General features: G+C 41.9%; 1 protein-coding gene across 1 annotated transcript in view; it reads left to right on the plus strand.

Annotated features, from left to right (window-relative positions):
* LOC311029676 (netrin receptor UNC5D-like) overlaps positions 1-11,539 on the plus strand; it is a 145,845-nt gene extending 134,306 nt beyond the window's left edge. Inside the window, exons 14-18 of the mRNA XM_084034950.1 lie at positions 1,004-1,234; positions 4,524-4,673; positions 7,834-7,998; positions 8,206-8,384; positions 10,296-11,539. Coding sequence (XP_083891076.1) covers positions 1,004-1,234; positions 4,524-4,673; positions 7,834-7,998; positions 8,206-8,384; positions 10,296-10,497 — 927 coding nt within the window. The 3' untranslated portion in view covers positions 10,498-11,539. The remainder of the gene's footprint in view (positions 1-1,003; positions 1,235-4,523; positions 4,674-7,833; positions 7,999-8,205; positions 8,385-10,295) is intronic.
* Positions 11,540-14,516: the final 2,977 nt, after the last annotated feature.

Below are 14,516 nucleotides of genomic sequence, written 5' to 3' on the forward strand. Positions count from 1 at the left end.
GGCTCGGCCGGGGCATATGCAGAGGGGGGGGTCACGGATATGTTTCACAGGTGATTTAGGGGATAAAGGATGGAGCACACCGGCCGTCGGATACGAACCCGCTAATCCGTTTAGTCAGCGTGACTGAAAGCTGTTCCGTTTTCACTCGGCCGTCGTTCAGCAGCGTTCTCTGATCCCGGGTCTGTTTGTGAGGGAAGCTTTCTGCTTTACAATGTCTTAATAATATCCTCAAACAACACAATCACCTCGAGGATTCAAACTGCTGCAACATTAGTTTAGTCTTTGTGGTAACAAGTTTGCAGTAGAAACCTGGTCGAGGCAAGTATGCAGAGTACGTCATTCTGCTGTGTGTCACCTGGACGTTGTAATGCAATAATATAATAATAATAATCTTTTTTTTTTATATTTGTATAGCACTTTCAAGTTAGGAGCACAAAGTCCATAAAACTACATAAAAACAACCACAAATATAAAAGGGAAACACAAAAACAGCAAAATACAAGCACACCATTAAGATAATTTACAAATAAAATCACCCAAAAGGTAAAACAAGTCAGAACTATTCAAATAAACGTAACAGAGCTGTATTATAATACAAAGGAAAAGCATGAAACAACAAAGAGAAAGGTAACATTCCTCCACAGACAACGTTGTCTACCGTTGTCACGGAAACAGTCCCGGTCAGATTGATATCGCCCCCTGGAGGACGGATGTTTTGTGTTCCTGCCCTCGCTGCTCACTAACGTGGCTGAGCGCCGCGTGTTGAAGCTCTCTACCTCTGCAAACACATTCTTGGCAGTAATTGAAATGTTAATCATCATGAATCAGTTTGCTCCCCCCCCCCCCCCTCCTCGTGAATAGGTGGGTGCTAAATCCTCAGCGAGACAGCTTTCCATCATTTGAATTGTTCCCTATAAAATGAACCATTAATGAATATGTGCTTAATGCATCAGAACTAACTCTGGTTTCTGACTCCCCCTCCCCCCCCCCCCCTCCTCCACAGGAAGTGATGTCTGTGGACGAGGAGAGCACGTCCTGCTACTGTCTGCTGGAGACCCAAAGGTGCCACGTGCTGTTGGAGCACCCGGGTCGCTACGCCCTGGTGGGGGAGCCGCTGAACCAGGAGGCGGCCAAGCGTCTGAGGCTGGCCGTGTTCGGCAGTCCGGACGCCAGCAGCTCCCTGGGCTTCACCCTTAGGGTCTACTGTGTGGACGACACGCCCCACGCGTTTCAGGTACGAGGGCGGAGGAGGTGTCTGCTTGGTTTGAATTACTGTATATTTTAAAAAAAAGGTAGCTGCTAAATGCTTCACCAGCTATCTAAAAAACACCTATACACACATGAGTAGTATGTAGTAGTACAGGTATAAAAGTATACATTTAAATAATGACACTAATGAGTTATGTATGTACAATGTATGCATATAAAACAACACTTTATGGTCCGTTTGTGTATTTGCTGTTGAGGTAGAAGGATCTTAAGAACATAGATATGATTTAATATCCTTTAGGCTTTATAATCTGTATCACATACAACATCCTCGGCCCTTTTCAACCCTCGCTCCCGATAAAACAAACAACATCCTTTGGGAGGAATAGTGGCTTTTAATATTATTCTCTTTAGCAGTACTACAAGGCCTAAATTATACATTCTCTGTCTGATGATGATGAAAGAATAAGCAAATAATTGCCAAAATGCTGAGATTTCCAGGCCTCGACAGAATCAGACTGGAGGTTATTCCAGAGGACGAGGGACGATAGGTGGCCTTCGGACTTCTTCATCACTCTGGGGGCCGACAGGAGCCCTGGATCCTGAGAGCAGAGAGTCCTGACTGGAATATCAGACATGTTGGAAGGGGCGAGTCCTGGTGCATCATCAGAAGCATCTTAAAGTCTGATGACAGGAACGTTAGGATAATCCAGGCTGGATTAGACCTGGGATCTCTGCATCCTACTGCCTCGGTTCTGTGAGGCTGTACAAAGGAACAGTGATTTAAGCTAAATGCTAACACCGGTTATCATTGCATTCGCTGTTTGTCATCATTGTAGCCTCGGCTTTTAGCATGCTAACATTTGCTATTGAGCACTAAAGATTACAGCTGGAATGTTAATAGTTTGGTCAAAAAAAACGTTAAAAAAAAACTGTTGATGACGCTAAATTAGAGTTAAGGGATCATCATGTTATCACTTCTCATCCTGCACTAAAAAGACCAATAAATAGAGACACAAAAAGACCACAAAGAGACACAAAACAACTACAAAAATAAGTAAAACAGCTGCAAAGATCCCGAGGATGACTCTGAAAAGAGGCAAGACGACCACAAAAAGACACAAACTGACAAAAAGAGACACAAACAACTACAAAGAGCCACAAAACAACTACAAAGAGATGCAAAACAACTACAAAGAGCCACAAAACAACTACAAAGAGCCGCAAAACAACTACAAAGAGCCGCAAAACAACTACAAAAAGACACAAACAACAACAAAAAGACAAACAATTACAAAGAGACACAAAGAACTACAAAGAGCCACAAAACAGCTACAAAGAGATGCAAAACAACAAAAAGAGACACCAAACAACTACAAATAGATACAAAAAAAGAGAGAGACAGAACTTGAATTTCATGGCAATCCATCCCATAGTTGTCCTAACATCATCTTCAAAACCTCGGGATGGTACGACAGGAAAAGTCTGGATCACCAGAGTCATGAAGGAAACATGAACGTATGCTCATGATATCATCCTGAGATGCTTCAGTCCGCCAGCATGGCTTCAAATGTTCAACAGAATCCCAACATAAGATGATATATGACATAAGAGATTTAAACGGTGGTGTTGCCGGGGAGAACTGCTGTCTGGGGGTTTTCGTGCTCCACTGAAGATCTGCCTGTTCGGTAACATCGCCACTGGGAGACGCTTGATGACTAGCAGACAAAGAGGGACTTTTAATTACAAAGACAACAGATGCTCCAAGGTTGCTTCTCTGTCCTTTTCTTTGCGTAATTTAATTTGCTCTCTGTTAATTAAATGTGTTTCAGCGTTGCATTCCACGCAATGACTATTTAAACACGTTTCAAATGAGACACATTCTCGGGATGAAGCACCGGCGCTCCTGAACGCAGCTTTGTGGAAACTTTGCCCTTCTTACAGAATCCAAGACGTACTTTTCCTTTTTTTTTTTTATGGCACGGATAACGAGTCTCCTATCTTAATTAAACACACACACAGTAAAGTAGAGCTGATGGTTTTCCTGTACAGCCACAGGCCTTATTTCACTCTGAGCTTCGTTTCCAGAAGTAGAATTGCATGTGAACAAATAGAGGTTGGATGTTCAGCTCTCCATCAGTCAGACGTGGTTATTTGTTCATTTGTTCTTGTGTATATATATATATATATATATATATATGTTTTTTGTTTGGACTTCATACCAGACTATTAATTTCCCCTGTGAGCTCAAAGCAGGAATTGATCAGGTTCAAGACAGCCAGTGTGCTTTGCTCTCTCTCTCTCTCTCTCTCTCTCTCTCTCTCTCTCTCTCTCTCTCTCTCTCTCTCTCTCTCTCTCTCTCTCTCTCTCTGTGTGTGTTGAGTCAAAAAATATTTCTCTTGCGCAAAACATTATTATGACACTTCTCAGAAAATGTTAAATGAAATATATTTATATATTTCAAGGTTTATTTTTATCTTGAAAGGCTTATATATTACATCTTATTTCAAGAAATAAGAAAAATGTCATTTTCATTCGTTCCATTGACAGATTTTTCTTTCATTTATTTCAAGCAAAAAGAAAAACTTCTATTCATTGTTTTGTTTTATTCTTTTTTCCAATGCCTCTGGCCTTGAGCTAGAAAACTCAATCTATCCAGGAAGAGACTAAAAAGACCAACTAGAGACGAAATAAAAGAGACACAAAACAAAACAGCTGCAAAGACACCAAGGACGACTCTGAAAAGAGGCAAGAAGACCACAAAAAGACACAAACTGACTACAAAGAGACAGAAAATGGCAACAAAACAACAAAAAGAGGCTAAACAACTACTGAGTCTGTGGGTTTTGCTTCTATGTAGTCGAGAAAACATAAGTTTAGTTCCTATAAAGCCAATGAAGGGGCCAGACATTCTTAATATTTAATATATCGGGGATATTTTAGATTTCTGGCATTGTGTACATTCGGTTTTTGCACCTCACTGATTATCTTTATTTATTGTATACGTGCACTCATTATAATTGCACTCTTTCCCACTTGGAAAATACAGTTCTATCTCATTTTTGTGAGAAAAATGTAAACTTGAAAAAGACTAATTGATCAATCAGCCAATTTTGAATTAGTCTTTTTGAAAACTAATGACTGTGATTGTCACATTTGTCTGTGTGTTTCCAGCTTGCTTACAAACGCCAACGGAAACAACGGTGATACACCGAGTCTATCAACTGTTTACAATGTCTATTTTTTTCTTTTCTCCACCTCGCCCCCCCCCCCCCCTCCCCCTGAAAACACCACCCACCCCGTTTCCTTACCAGGAGGTGGCGGTGGGCGAGCGCAGCAGGGGCGGGCGGCTGCTGGAAGAGCCGAAGATGATGCTGTTCCGGGGAAACACTTTCAGCCTCCAGGTGTCCATCCAGGACGTCCCACAGTTACTCTGGAGCATCAAGCCTTTCACCACCTGCCAGGTAGGCACTGTGTAGACCACTTACACAGAAGGACTCCCTTAAAACCCAGATGTTAGTCGGCATTTTTCCACTTCAGGTCGCCTCATCTCAAAGTCGATGGGGTTTAAGTCCTGAAGTAAGGTCTGTGGTTGAAACGGGATAAAGAGATTTGTGTTCGACCATATGAAATAGGTCAATAACTTCCCTTTGTGTGAATTTTGTAAGTGTCTTACAAAAGGCAAGTGGCTAAATGAGACTACAAAATGTCACCATGCCAACCAGTCTGCCTTGCAATTATCCAAAAATGATCCACAACAGAAAAATCACATTGTGTTTTATTTTGTTTTTTTGGGGGGGTTTTTGTAAAGGAAACCAGTGCATCTGGGGTCGGCCTTCAATCATATGTGAGTTAATGGTTGAGTCTGAAATCACTCATTCATGCACTTCTGCCTACATTGTAGAGGATTAAATATAAATCGGCAGTATGAAAGAACACAATTGATTACATCACTGCTGTCGCCCAATTAACACTTCCAGGTCAACGGCAGCTGACCCATCGTAAAATCTGACATATTCTTTTTGTAATAAATAAATATTTCAAACTAATTTGTTTTAATTAATTTAACTTCCCCTGGTAAACAGTGATGCCGTGCACATGTCTCGGGCTTTTATTGTGAAAGGTAGGCACGAAAGGAGGTGGTTTATGCTCCAGTTGTCAACATGGAGGCAATAAGCGTGTTTTTACCAATTTATTAAATACGAATGGTTTGTGATTGTGTTGTGATGCAGCGCTCTACTCACATTAAATATTTTATTTTTGCTGCACAACTCATGGATTTGTTTCAGTCAGCTGTCATTTTTTCCGTCAGCCCAAAGCATGATGGTCTATAATGCTCTGTTTAGTGTCGGTTTTTATCCGGTCCTGAAAAGTGAAGCCAATGCTGAAACGCCTTAAACATGCATTCTCTCTAGTTCTAAGTCTTCTTCATTCCAGCGTGATGTTCATTTACTAATATGGTCCCATTTAGGGTCAAATAGACGATGAACCGATATTAAGCTTCAGGGCGGGTCTTCCTTTGTGATTGACAGGTCGCTACCACGGCAACGTTACCGTGGCATTGATACCTGTAAAGTTTACCTCGAATTATTGAAGCTAACGTTGGTAACAGCTTCACACCAGAATCCAGATGGATGCAGTAAAGTTGCCACTTGTGTTCGTCAGATCCGCCTGTCGCTCATCTGCAGTCCAAATATGGTCGCTTCTGCTCACTGGTTGAAAAAAATCGGCCAAAATGCTGACCAAAAGTCTGGATGACCACCTCCATGTTTTATCCACATCTACAGGTTGTTCTTTTCTAGATAAATTGGAGGTTACTTTGAGTATAAAGGGTATATTCACTATAAAGCGGAGTATTTAGTGAGTTGTGAGTGATTTCGTAGCAGCCAATGTCATTTAGATTAAAGGAATTTCCAGCAGCAAGAGAGATTTATTGTATGTGCATCTCATTTCTAATGTCAACGGAGCTCCATGTTATCAGGGTCACGATGAGGAGGGTGCACCTTCATCTTCCCAGCATCCTCTGTTCCTCCATTAGAAACCCTCTCCGTTACCAGTTTTTTTTTCCTACCGCGGTCACATCAAAGCGGAAAAGGACAGCAGCAAGGGCACAGCGGGAGATCCCTAAGACTAGCTATCTCACACACACACACATCGACACACACACACCGTTACAAAATTAATAATGACTTCCAGGCAGGCACACGCTCCCCGTTATCTTCCTGGGGGTCTACATGCTGCCTGTTCTGCTCTGGCCCTGTGATGTTTATCCCACCAGTGACATCCTATTAGCAGAATTAGCCCACCGTAGCGCGTCCAGAATGCCAACAAGGTGTTTTTTGGGGTTTTCGGGAGATGGGAAGGACCCTCTATGTCAGGATCCTACGGGGAAGATGACCGTAAAGCTTTCATTCAGACACCACTCATGTCTTCTTTTTTCTTTTTTCTTTTTTTTTGTTCCTGATGGATCTGAAGAGAGGATGATTCATCCATAAAACCCTGTTTTTGACCTGTTCTCACTGCGCCACTGTCTGGGTCACGCAGTCGTTAGTAATGGAAGGCAAAATTGGCTTTTTAGATTCCATTTACTCCAAAGCTCTGATACTTTTTCTCGGCAGCCACTTTGAGGGAAAGGCAGAGCAAACTGGGTAAAAATTAACACTCGAATAATCCCATTACAGTCCTTGATCCAACAGATTTCAAAACATATTCAGTCAGAATTTGGAAAAGAAAAGAAAACAAGGTAAATATGGCTTTGAAAATCTGAAGTTAATGCTCTGCATTTACCCTAATAATCTTCAGAGGATGATTTCATGCCATTACATCGTCTATTTCTGCTAATGATGAGGCCTTGGGTGTGAAATATGAATTGACCTAATGATTGCAACGCTGATGGTTATGATGCAACATTATATCAAAGCAACTTAGTTTAGTGCTGCAACAAATGAGGATTTTCATTATTGTTTAATGCATTGGTTATTTTCTTGATAAAACGATTATTTTGTTCCATAAAATAGTGAAAATGTTTATTAGTCCAATATGACATCCTGCAATATGTTTTTTTTTTTATCCACAATTCAAAGAAATTCAGTTTGCTGAGTAAAAAAAATATTCTCAAATCAATAATTAAGTAAAGGCTGCAACAAATGAAGATTTTCATCATTGACTAATGAGTTAATTATTTTTTTGGTCCATAAAATGTCATAAACTGTTGAAAAACATCTATTAGTGTTTCCCAAAGCTCAATATAACATCTTAAATGTGTGTTTTTTTGCCCACAACTCAAAGATATTCAGTTTATTCTCATAGAAGAGACAGAAAAAATCAATAATCAAGTATCCAAATACTTGGCTATTAATTTAATAGTTGACAACTAATTCACTGCAGCTCTAATTTGATCATTTCCTCAAGGCAACAGTCAGTATGTGCGTTATGTATAATTTATTCGATTTTTGCACTAATGACTCTGGCTCGTTCAGATGTTAGCGAGATACGTTTCTCGCTCCTCGAGGCTATAAACGTCAGCGTTCTGTCTTGGCGGCTAAACCGCTTCATTAAGTCTTTTTTCTTAATCATGTAAACAGGATTTTGTAATAACCAACGTGTTGTCCTCCTGTTCTGCAGGAGTTCTCCTTTTCTCAGGTGTGGGCCAGTAGCCGGCGTCCCCTGCAGTGTGCCTTCTCCCTGGAGCGATACAGCCACTCCTCGTCTCAGCTCTCCTGCAAGATCGCCATCCGACAGGTGAAAGGCGAGGAGCGCATCCTGCAGGTCTACACGTCCGTGGTGGAGGTGAGCAAGCGAGTGGGGCGGTCAAGCGGGGCTTCTTAATAGATTCTTTTATTGCACGGAATAATTCCTGATTTGATTTTAAGAGGGCTTGCTTAATGAGCCTCTCGGGGAGCTTTTCATGTATGGATTGCGAATCGTCTTGTCCTTCACATTGAGAGTTTCACCCCTGACGCCTCTTTCTTTTTTTCTCTCTCTCCTCGCTGACAGAATGAAAAAGGTGTGGTTCCCTTTTTCACTCAGTCAGACTGCACCATCACCTCTCAGACGGGGTCCAGGGCCTTTAAAATCCCCCTGTCCATCCGTCAGCGGATCAGCGCCACCTTCGACACGGCCAACGCCAAGGGGAAGGACTGGCAGCTTTTGGCTCAGAAGCTCCACATAGACAGGTATCATAGGAAAACCCACATTTCATCATCACTCTTCAGTCCTTTACCTCTCGATGGGTGATACCACACGATAATATCGCAATATTTTGCCCACGATAACGATGATATCTGCGATATATTGCAAGAAATCATCTATGAACTGCAACACGATATCTGTGTATGTAAAGGAGCGGTAGCTTTCATTTGTTGTCATAGCAACAGCAAACATCTGGTCAAGCAACTTGTTTACATCGTCTATGACTCGTGAAAGCTACCACTAGCATCTTAGCCCAACCGCCCGATCAATAAACACCCATAAGATGACAATTTAGCCTCATATAAATAAAATCAACAATATCCATCAACATCATCACCCTAAGGACCTTAACGAGGCGTGATGTAATTAGAAGAATAAATGCGACATTCAGGGGAAGTTGGCTATATTTTTTGGCCATTATTATTATTATTTAAAGCAGGGAGTATCACGATATTTGGATATATTGTCCCACCATGTGTTGCACAAGCTCCCGATGTATGAATCAGCTGGTGTGTCGTGTATTCGGGTGTTATGACACACGATGAATGGAAAAGCAGAAATGCTGCATGTAGCGGTCTCTCTCCTCTCTCCCACTCTGAATACTATTTTGAATCTGGAATTTAGGCACCGTGTCAGCCCCTAATCTTCCATCACCAAGCAGCCTTCAGTAACACGCCACACTGCTGATTTCATTATAGATCTAGAAACACATGCACACAGAGGGAGGGAGGGGTGAGAGAGGGGGGAGGGGGTGTAAGGGCCAACTTCAGCACAGTAGGAACAACTGGAGAGAAGATGCCGGGTTTTGCAGGAATCAGGTAAGTCTCAGACTGCCGAGCCTCTGAGTTAAAAACACGCTCGCGTTAGCGCTCTTCGTTAGCGCTCTTCGTTCTCCGCATGCGACTCCCGCCAAAAAAAAAAAATCCGGAGTTCGTGCCAGGTCAGCGTTTTGCGTAGGCTGTTGTTGGGAGGATTTCAGTTGTTTGGAACAGCCGATCTCTATTTGTGCTTCAGAACAGAAGTCAATAATAAAGATGAAGATTAGATCTGTGCATTCGGCTCCATCAAGCACTTTTGAGGGGGGAGGATGGGGGGGGGGGAGTCTCTCTTTCTTGAACATGAGAGGAAATCAAGTTAACGAAGAAACTGACAGAAGCTTCACGATAAAAAGGAATTTCACTTAAAGCGAGGATGAATAACAAACATCTGTGGTCGAGGAAAAGAGAGTTTTCTTTCTCAGGCCACGTGCGATCACACAGAAGCATGTAATAGGCGTTTCTCTACATAGTTATGCTGATTTATTTTCTGTCATTCTTCCTCTGAATGTGTGAGAATATCATCAGACCAAGAAAAGTGGAAAGAAAAAGGAAGAAGAGGGTGAAAAGGCAATAAAGGAAATCCCACTGTAATGAAACAGTGCACTCTGTTGGATGTGTGTTATAATGGCAGCACAGGAAATGAAATATACAATAAATCATGTGTTCACAAACTAGAGTAAAACATTTTTATTCCACTATGAAAAGAAGCTGGAAATTTAGGCAGTACTTTATTTCAAATACATTTTTATTCTCATATCACTCTTGTAATTCCGATTTTAAAAAAGGGGGAAAGAGTTGTATCATGGGAAATGTAGGAGCCAGTGTTTTTGGAGTTACTAGAGAGGCTAAAAGTCAGGCCATCTCAATCTCTGCTGCTTTAATTTTGCTCAACCTTTTTCCTTTTTTTTACAAAGCAATCTCCTCAGAGTCACCCAAGTCTATAAAAGAGCAACGCTTAATCACTGGAGGACTCCATTCTTATCATACTTAATGCAAGCCAACCTGGCGTTAACTGGCTCGTTTGTTCTCGGTGCTTAGTCCTCGCCTCTAAGACTCTTGCTTTCCTCCGCCCTGCAGGAACCTGAGCTACTTCGCATGTCAGGAGAGTCCCTCGTCTGTGATTCTGAGCCTGTGGGAAGCCCAGCACCAGGACTCGGGGGACCTGGACTCTCTGGCCAGCGCCCTTGAGGAAATCGGCAAGGTCCAGTCCCCGAGGACCGCCGCAGATCTCGGCTGCAGCAGAGAGGAAAGGGACTCCGAATTCACTAAACTTGGGTAGGGGAGGGGCTCCCGAGGCAGGCAGACGCTTAACGATGAACTTTTAAATGCATGAACACTTGAGGATCATGTGTGGAGGAGGAGGAGGAGGAGGAGGAGGAGGAGGAGGTGATGCAAAGGGGACAGCAGGGAAACTTGGACCGTGACTAAAGGAACCTCTGCTGAACCAGAAGGAGGTGAGCGTGGAATCGTTTGTGTTTATTGAGAGGCTTCAACAAAACATCTAAAAGGATATAAAGTATTCCACACCCATCTTTTAATCCTCGTTGATGAGCTATATCGAAGGATGTGAAGAGGACTCTCCGTGTAGGATGGAGGTTTTTTAGACAGCCAATCAGGCTGGTGTTGTGACCCCCCCACCCCCAAAAAAAAAAAACAGTCCTCTCGGCTGTCAACAATGTTTAAATGTAATGTCATTTTGTTGTCATTCATTTTCCACATCTCCTAAAAATCTTCTTTTTTTTCCTTTTCCACGGCGTCTGTCTCTGTTAGCGCTGGAGGAAAAGTCGGAGATACTGACGCTGATTAGCATTTAAAAGGTGTGGCGGGGGGAAAAAAAAAAGAAGTAAGGCAGAATAAGAGTTGACCTTATGAATAGAAATTGGTATCGATCACATGGATAACAATAAGAAACACATGCAGAAGAGGATGAGATCCGCCGCTGACGCCCGACTGCTGGTCCTTCAGTAGGAAGATGAATGTCTTTCTGTGTGATAAGTGACTTTAATACCAGAGGAGACGGCGGGGACATTACATACACTGTAAATTGTTAGCGCTGGTTAAGTGGTGTGTACTTTCAAGACCCTCCGGGGGCTTAATTTCTCTTCATTTTCGATGTGTGGCTTGATGTGAGCTGGCTTTTCTTTTTCATCATACCAGGATATCATGATTTGGAGACACATAGCCCGACTCCCACTCCTCTTCTTCTTCCCCCGGGGGGGGCACAGAGTGGCTCCACCTGCCCCCCCCTTCCCTTCTAAACATGATAAAGTGACTTTGTGTTGAACTCTGTGTTGGATCTCGCTTAATTAATTCAATTCTCGGAGAAAAACGGTGGAGTTATCTGCTCCGGTGAATCTTCGTATTCAAGCAAAGAGATGAAACATTTAAATGCAAAATCCAATTTTATTTTTTTTAGAAAGATGTAAAAGAACCATGTAAGCACTCTTGGAAGTTTGGATGGCAGATCTTGCTGTCATTCCGACTAATACTTAAAGGCATATTTCAGCATTTTCGGGGGAAATAAGGGATTTGTTTTTCATGCCGAGTGTCAAATAATAATCTTCTCTTCTAATTTCCTTTTATTAACCGAGACTCACAGTTTCATATTAAAGCCATGAAAACAAGGATGCACATTCAAGCAAGGGGGGGGGGGGCAAAACCGGAGACTGAAACCCTTAAGTAGGCGTGTAAAACACTAAGTCTCTTCTCTGTACTTTCTTTAACAAGTATATTATGGAGTATGGAGATTTGTGTGTGTCTTTGATTATCCGATCAAACAGAAAGAGACGCTGCAGTAAAAAACTGGTTTACTGCAAGTAAAATACACATTTGATTGAAAATGTATAAATGCAAATCCACAAGATTTTGCTTTTGAATCCAAAAGTTTCCGTTTGCGAGTCTGAAAGTTTTGCTTGAATCTCGGGGGGGGCGGGACTAAAAGATGGAAGACGCGACTCTATTGGTCGCAATCAAACGCTACTAGCCCGAGTGGCGGCTCGGCAGCATCCGCATCACATCACAAACATTAACTAACGTTAGATCGTTGAATGCTAACTAGTAGCTCCATGCAGCATAACATCATGCAGGCTAACATGCTAACAGGAAGCCTGGGCACATTACTATGAGGAGTTAGCAATTAGCTGAGCTCAGCTAGCAGCTGACAATTATACATATTTTTAAACCGAAGTCCAAGAAAACAGCAAATATTCAGCTCTGAGAAGCTGGAATCATGTTTAGCTTTTAGCTTGATTTTCTGTTGGTTGACTAGTAGATGCTCTAAATTTACAGATGCTTTAAGCACGTGTCTCTGCAGGAGTAGTGTCATCACCATCCTGACTGAAGCGGAAAGGTCAAACTAATGTGACCTCTTCATGTGACTGCTACCTTTCATTAGCTTAGAGTTCAACAGCTGGGCTATAATAGCTAGCTAGCATCCAACCCCCTCTTAAAGCAGCTTTTTGATTGACTGAAATCATGTTTTTAAGCTCTGAAATCATTCATCATTAGTAGAATAATTGTCTTTTGGGAGATTTCAAGTATAAACCAAAATAATGTGCACCCTCTGTCGTGTTAGTGAGCCTCCAGATTCCTGTTTCATCAGTACTCTAGCCCTCAATAAAGGATGTTTATTTGTTAATCCCATACTGGGGACGACACTGACATCAAGTCAGATTATTCTAATGCTCGCCAGTAATCACGTAGGATTATCTCCCACGGTAACACCTATTCAGAATCTGGTGCCGACCCCCTGCAGAGCTGGCAGCGGCGCCGATCGTTGAAAAGACAGCGATTACCCACAACACACCACACCGATGTTTCATTACCATGCGAGAGCTGATTCCTTCTGAGTCATGACTCGATCGCTCCGCCAAACTCAGATTTGATCAGAACATATTTTTTTAAGTGTATTGACAGATGTGTCTGAGCTTATTGGGGGTGGGATTAGTCGGATCTCCCTGCTTCTATAGAAGCTGAGTCTTTTAGGGTGCAGGAACAGAAACAGGGAGGACGTAAATACATATTTATCTGTCGGCAGCAGTCAGGCAATGTTCCCCATACATTTCAGGAAATTATGAAAACTTTCTGCACAACTAAATGATTCCAGAAGCGTGGAAATAGGAAATGTGTCTTGACGGGTGCAACCGTTTCAGAGCTGATGGTCTGCTGAGCAAAAACACGACGCTGGTTTGAATTTAAAGCGACTGGGCTGGATGGAAACGTTGCTACGGCACCGGGATGCCTTCACGCCAATTCATCAGTCAGGGAAGCAGCCATCGCTATGCAGATCTACAAACTGTTTATGCCCACCTTGTGACGCTTTTAACACACACAAACACACTCCACTGGAGTGACAATTACTTTGAATTTAGTTGGAGATATTTTTGGCAGAAAGTCTTCAAAACTTCACTGGATTTTTTTTTTTTTTTTTTGCTCAAGGCTGCCAAATGTCACACCAAAAAAACAGACTTTTTTGTTGCCAATGTGCCCAATTAAAAATCTCTCAACATCACAATTTTGTTTTCCAATACAGGATTTTGACATCTACTTTCAACCCCCCCTACACAGACATAAATACACAAATTAAAAAAGTCAGTTTTCTAACTAATTGTGCCTCTCCGTGTGGGTTTGTCATCAGAGAGAGTCCAACCAGGATGTTTTTACACCATATCAACAAAAAAAACAACAACTAGTACGTTATATATGCAAGCTGTATTGTTCATGGCCGTGCACAGAGCTCACCTTGTTCACACCTGCAGGAGTGTTTAACCTCGCATCTCTGACTTTAAACAGAGCGTGCGAGTGAGTGAAGGGAAGCTGTGTGTAACTTTATTTTTTAAAAAGCCGTATTCCATGTCCTCGGGGGAAATCCAGCCTACAGTAGTGCTACTATTTCAGCTTTATCCAGACCTGTGACGTGACGTGTTTTTTCCTCACATCCTTATCTTGAGATCCGCATTTGCTTTGGAGAAAATAGAAATCAATGAGCAAAAAGCGTATCAAATTAACACACTTTTTTTTGTCATTTCTATTTGTCTTGCTTTTCTTTCTTCCACGATGAAATCTACTGCCTTTTTAAAAAAATATCACTCTTTATTAGTCAAATTAAACTGCTGGAAGTTATGACTTTATTATTCTTCAAATAGTTATGTAACACGGTGCGATGCATTTATGTGTTGGATTTAAAGACATCTCGATACATTATGTACTTTGATTTTACGTGCTTCATGAATGTTTCTGTTCAGAAGGTGAAAAGTGTGACAGTCGTGCTGCTTATCGGCTTCTTCTTTCTTTCTTCTT

The sequence above is a fragment of the Eutrigla gurnardus genome (genome assembly GCF_963514095.1).
Source record: "Eutrigla gurnardus genome assembly, chromosome: 19".
NCBI classification, from domain to species: Eukaryota; Metazoa; Chordata; class Actinopteri; order Perciformes; family Triglidae; genus Eutrigla; species Eutrigla gurnardus.